This window comes from Elaeis guineensis, chromosome 1 (assembly GCF_000442705.2).
Source record: "Elaeis guineensis isolate ETL-2024a chromosome 1, EG11, whole genome shotgun sequence".
NCBI classification, from domain to species: Eukaryota; Viridiplantae; Streptophyta; class Magnoliopsida; order Arecales; family Arecaceae; genus Elaeis; species Elaeis guineensis.
This window is the reverse complement of record NC_025993.2, coordinates 107,900,596-107,906,630: the sequence shown is the minus strand read 5'-3', so window position 1 is coordinate 107,906,630 and position 6,035 is coordinate 107,900,596. Positions and strand designations below refer to the sequence as shown.

At 40.0% G+C, this 6,035-nt stretch overlaps 1 protein-coding gene across 4 annotated transcripts; it reads left to right on the top strand.

Moving 5' to 3' along the window:
• Window positions 1-1,084: 1,084 nt before the first annotated feature.
• On the top strand, window positions 1,085-5,331 carry LOC105038389 (uncharacterized). Of its 4 annotated transcripts, none has more exons than XM_073250822.1 (5): window positions 1,085-1,312; window positions 1,389-1,706; window positions 2,090-2,239; window positions 3,680-3,790; window positions 4,944-5,331. In XM_073250822.1, exons 3-5 carry the CDS (start codon window positions 2,123-2,125, stop codon window positions 5,172-5,174), a joined length of 459 nt encoding a protein of 152 aa, XP_073106923.1. In that variant the 5' UTR covers window positions 1,085-1,312; window positions 1,389-1,706; window positions 2,090-2,122; the 3' UTR covers window positions 5,175-5,331. The 4 variants fall into 4 exon arrangements, with proteins under 4 accessions (XP_073106923.1, XP_073106925.1, XP_010912486.1 ...); XM_073250824.1 differs by having other exon boundaries at window positions 1,087-1,312; window positions 1,396-1,706; window positions 2,080-2,239; window positions 4,944-5,330; XM_010914184.4 differs by having other exon boundaries at window positions 1,087-1,312; window positions 2,080-2,239; window positions 4,944-5,330.
• Window positions 5,332-6,035: the final 704 nt, after the last annotated feature.

Sequence of the window (6,035 nt, the reverse complement as noted above, 5' to 3'; positions counted from 1 at the left end):
AATGGCGCGGACAAGTGAGGAATTGTCAACTCACTGTAGATTGTAAGAGTCGCCGTGAAAGTGTCATGTCGCCGTGGGGCTGTCAAATCACTAGGGTTGACAATGCCCTCGGCGGGACAATGTCCCTAGGTGGCCGTGCCGCATGCGGCTGTCAGAACTGACAAGCCCTGGCGGCTGTACGGCGATCGGAGGAGCCGACCGACCCTAGGTCGGTGGCCAGCTGAGTGGCGTCGGGCCCCTCCGTTGGTCGGCGAGCCTTGCGTGAGTCGGCCATCAGACTTCTAGGTTCAGTCGGTCAGAAAAAGCATGTCCGGCCGACACATCCTCAGTCGATTGTAGGTCGTTAATTGGCCGGTGGTGGCGCCCGTCGGTCGGTCGCTCCGGCTGTCGGTCGGTCGCTCCGGCTGTCGGTCGGTCGGTCGGTCCCTCCAGCCATCAGTCGGTCGATCGGTCCCTCCGTCCGTCGGTCGGTCGGTCGGTGGGTATTCTCCAACACCATCCATTATATTGTTATGAGGAGGGAGATGATTGCAATACCTTATTCCTTTTGCTGAAATTTAAAGATCCAATCCACCTGTAAATGGGCAATACTCTTTGGCAACTGTGGGTGATATTTTCCGTGCATTATAGATGACTATAAGATTGTAACACAGGAGCAGTTTAACAAGAGGTGATCCACAGTATCGTCTGCATCATAGCATAGATTATAAAGATGGATGGTCTGTTGTCCTTTTTTGTTCGGAATTTTTTTTATTAGTATTTTGTTGTGCTAGGTCAATCAACTGAAAATCTTGACTTTCTTAGGGAGTTGTAGAGTCCATAATAGATTACGGTTTTTAGCGCTAACTTTCGCTGTCTTACACCACTTTCAAATTCTAGTATCTTTCTCCTTCCATAAACTTGCATCTGAGAAGTAATTGATGAGCTTTGTATAGTCTCCTGTGGCAGCAAGGCTTAGCGAGGCGTTGAAATTTGACTGTCAGAAATTTGACTGCCAGTTATTGTATGCCAGGAACCTGCAATGTTTATCAAAGGGTCATTGGCGAAGTATTGTAGGTCGAGAAGGACTTTACACAAAGATGAATCTGATGCACAAATATCATACCAAAAAGATAAGATGTATTTTTTTCATTGCCAACTTTTGAGATTGTGAATTTTTGGAAGGGTTGGGAGAGCTTTAAAATTTCCCTCGAGAAAGGCGAGGCTATTTTTATAGTTGATCTGGCGGTGGGCAGTCTGTAGTATACGCTTTGTATTGGCTTTGCTCAGAACCTTTTCGATGTGCATAGAGGTTTCGCCACCATTTTAGAAGGTAGGTACGATTCAGAACTTTTATATTTTTGATTCCCAGACCTCTCCATTGTTTTGGTCGATAAACCATTGTCCAGTTGCCAGGTGCTCAACTGTGAACTGTTCCACAATGCTCGCCTCCTCCCAGTCGTGATACTGCGAATAAGCCGTCGACGAATCCTTCGATCAAACAACCCAAGCCCCGCTCGCCCGAGCCATCCGCGCTCCTCCCTCCGTCTCTCTGCCGCCGGTCACTCGTGGCCCACCGCCCCATCCGCCGGAGCCCTATCGCACCCTCGTGACCCGCTGCCGGCGACGGTCGCCTGCCGTCGATCTCACGAGTCACGCCCTCCAACCAGAACCCTCTCCCGGCGTCGCAGCCACGCTTCTCTCTTCGCGGCGGAGAAGAAGAACTGGTAACCCGAACCCCTGATCCTTATTAAGATTAGATCACAAAACCTTAAGCCAGTTTTGTTTAGCGCTATATCGATCTCGTAGTCCAAAGCTCTTCTCCTTCTGATCCCTAATTCCCTAATTCTTATCTACTCCAAAGTTTATTAGTCACTAAAGTCTCTGTTTTTAAGTCCTAATTTCAGCAGGCTAAGTTCCTAATTTGAGTTAAGAAGAAGAAAGAACTTTTTCGTAGCAATCGCCGGTATAATGCTTAATTATTTTTCCTAAGTTTACGTGAATCCTTAGAGTTGTCTCGACGGCATTGTTACTTTCTAGACTTGCTGATGGTTCTCTTTTCTATGTTTTGGTTTGAGTTGAATTTATCCTGTTGTATAGTCTTCTGCAGGAACAATCTTTGCATTTGATATAGTTATCTGCTATGGATAAATGGTTGGAATTTGGAAGGAAAGCATGGTTTATTGTCAGGGTGCTCTCAGGATATGAAGAAAGAAGGATTAGAGCCTACAGATTACAACTCCAAAAGCGTATTGAAAAGGTTCTTTATTATTTGTAGGATAAATATGTAACCGCTAGTGTTTGACACGATATACATACATTGCATCCATTCTTTGCATCATTTTCTAGTTTGATTATATTTTAAGTAGATAGACGTTTTTACATACTGCTTGTATATGCACGCATATGCATGTGTATATTTGTGTTCACATGCATACTTTATATCCTTTTACAATAATAGTCATAAGTTTTATATTCAGTGTTGTTTTCTTGAGGAGCATATCAGGCATGCACACAGACACACATTTACAGCTTAGTGCGTGACTTTTGGCAGCACATTTATTTCTTGCTTACTTTTTGTGTGGTTCATCCTTTTTTTTTCTGAAGGGAGTATTCTTGCTTGTGTATATAGCTTCATGCATTGATCGATCAGCATGTTTTCTTGTTAATATTTCTATGGAATATCATTTTCTGGAGGATCTAGATGGGTGATAAGAGTATAGGAGCATCCTTAATGAGCCATTGGGCCAAAGTTGTCTTAAGTTAGGGAGGGTGTTGAAACTGATCATTTGTCCTGCAGTTGTCATAAAGTTTCTGCGAAAGCAGAATGAGAATTGGATGCGGTTCTGATAAAGTGCTGCTATTCATTGCTGGAAAAGTGCTCATATTCGAGCAGAATTGGTGGTTGCGTGGGCTAGAAGTGAGATGGGAGCTTCCATTGTGAATATTTTGTAAAATCCATTGCTTTGACTATCCTGATTCTGGTAAGAACCATTTGATGGGGCACAAAATCCTGAAGACCTGACCTTCAAAGCTGTATTCAAATTCATGGATGAGATGCATGTGAAAGCTAAGCAATTAAGATGGCTTCAGAAATTCCTATGGAGATCCAGTGACTGACTAGACAGCAGAGCTTTTCATGCTAATAGGCTGTACATCCACTTCTGGAGATAGATGTGCTTTGGTGTTAGCTGTAGGTCAACATGGTCACTGAACCATGATTAAATGAAGGGGGCAAATTGCCCAATGCTGATAATATTGCTTAGGTTAAAATAATGAAAGAAGAAGTTTAAAGTCATGTATATCAGGAATTTAAAGGCCGGTATAGGATTATCATGATAATTCCATATACTTCACCAGACCAAATCTTCTTCCATATATGTAGACCTTAAGTAATGCACTTGTGGAGTTTAAAGCAAGACAGGCTTGGGAAGAATTCTGAATTAAAACAATGTAGAGACCTTGAGTAGATAAGTATTTTGTTGTGACATCTATTAGTTCATTGCACAAAATCCAACAATTTTTGTCATTTTTGATTTGTTTATTAGTTTTCAGATATTACTCTTTGAAGAGCCTTGGGCTGATGTTGAATTAGTTCTACATGAAGTCTTGCATATCTATGATATAGTTATCCTTGTTATGAAATTGAAATCTGCATTTGTACCTGCTTTAGAACTTTCTATTTGTTTTATTTGTTTAGGCACAAGCTAGGAAGGAAGAGTTGAGAAGGATTCCAGAACAGGCTATTTTGTCAGAGGTTCGTCGCATGGTTGAGCAGATGCAAGCACTTAATCGTCAGCTGGAAGAAACAGTAAGCCCTGTCTCGAAATACCTGTGGTCTTGAGTATTTACATGACTTACCTCTACTTAAATGTGTGTGTGAAGAATCAAGAGATAGAGTATACGGTTCCTTTCATACTCATGCAAGTGCAAAACTTAATATTTAATGCACTTGTAATTTTTTTTTAAAGAATTTGGATAACATTCTAACTCAGAGTGATGGTAGTAGCTACAATGAGTATGCTAGATGTATTAGATAAAAAGTATGAAAATTATTAGTCGTGCCTCCACAGTAACAGCAACAAACAATATTGCGTCTTATTAGACAAAATATAAAACAACTATAGAGAAATGAAACCATAATGTACATAATAGGAACAATGTATGAAGGCACAAATATGGTGGTTGCTAGGCATAGATGACTGATATCATCCAAAATTCCAAATATCTATAATTAAAAGCACTCTGTCATGTGCTTCTTCACTGGTTTTTGGATTGATGGAAAATTGAGCATGTCTATGTATTCAGTGGTTATAGAAGACTTAGTCTAACTGAAAAGGGGAATCACAAGAAAAGGAGAAAAGAAAATGTAAGATGTAGAAAAACAACAGCATGATGTTGTGCCAGTGAATAGTGGCAAAGTTACAAAGTATCCATGTGCTACTTCTTGAAACCATTGAAGAATAACTTTCAGATAAGACAAAATGATTGGACATAGCTTCTTGATTAAAAGGCATGTTCTGGTCAAGCTTTTTTTTGTCCCCCTGTATCACATAATCCTCTCTGGTAACAAAACACACGAGCTTCTGTTTAGATTTATAATGTTAGCTTGTACAGTGAGCAACCCATGCACCTTTTTCCTAAGAAATTTTTTTGAGGTTGAAAGAGAACCAGCCACCTTTTGCCTAAGAAATTAAAATCACAAATTTAGCCTCTTCAGTGTTCTTTCAACCATAATGTGAATGACTCATGTTGATTGGCTATGAAAGCAATTTATGATGGGTAGCATGGGAAAGCAAGAATTGTGGTAGGAATCTTATTCTGTTTGGTGTGTAACCCCTCTCTCGAAAAGCAATGACATTCTGGAGGGAATTTATGAAGTACACTTCATTTTAGAGGGATGGTTGCTTTTGTCAATTTGATGGCTGCAGCACTAATGCTTTCCAACTTTTCTTCTGCTGCAGGAAGCTGCAATCGAAGAGTACTTCAAGCCAATTGATAAGAACGCAGAGATGATAATGAATATGCAACTTGAGAAAGAAGAAAAGCAAATGAAAGAGATGCTGAAGGCCATGCACGAGCAGGCTATGCTCCAAAGAGAGATGGCAGCAAAGAAAATTGTCGGCAGTGCAGATGTAAGCCATCCCACTCAACAAATGGCATCCACCCCATCAAATCAAGAACAGGCCAAATAATATTCCACTAACATTTGACGGATTTAAAAGTAATTGAATGTATCTTTTACATCTGACTGGGTAATAATAATATTACCGTTGTATCAGAAATTTTGTTCACACATTAAAAAGTTTTAAGATGTTCCAGTTTTGGCTGTTCTTGAGTACTTGCATAGTTGTAATGGTATCCTTCACCTTATCCTTATAAACTGCATATCCTTAAGCTGAGAAAGATTTTACGAGCTATTGCTCTAAAAGATTTCAGTTCTTATGACCAGCTGAAAAGTAAATTCCTTGTGCACATTTGGATAAGGAGCAAACTGGAACTACCATCTCATACATGGTGAATGAGTTAAGAAAGTGTAACACTTTATAACTGGGATTTGAGGATTCCAGCTGATAGTCTAGCATGACAAAGAGCCCATATGTTGCATCTGAAGGTTCTGAGCATTTCAATAAGGTTTGCCTGAATCCATAAATAAGCTTCTTGTGTTCATAGATGCAACAGAACAATTTATAAGCTCATTGTGAACCTGATGCTGTTGTTTAAAATTGGTCATAAGTTCTGTATAATCCATTAATTCTGTGCTAACTTGACGCATCAATTTGAAATAAGATGATGAGGTTGTGTCTACTTTGTTGAAAGCCTTTCTTGTTACCTAGCATATTTTAAAATACCTGTGATGGTGATGGTCGATATTCACATAAATAAGAAAGCAACTTTTCTAAATAGGAAGCTCAGAAAGCTCTTCTTATTCACAAATAAAGTCCATCCGTATATTTCTGCTGGCACGTTTGCATTGGATAAGCATGTAAGATTCATTTACAGACATGAGACTGTGCTATAAATGTATATGATTTATAAAACCCAAACTTTGTTGA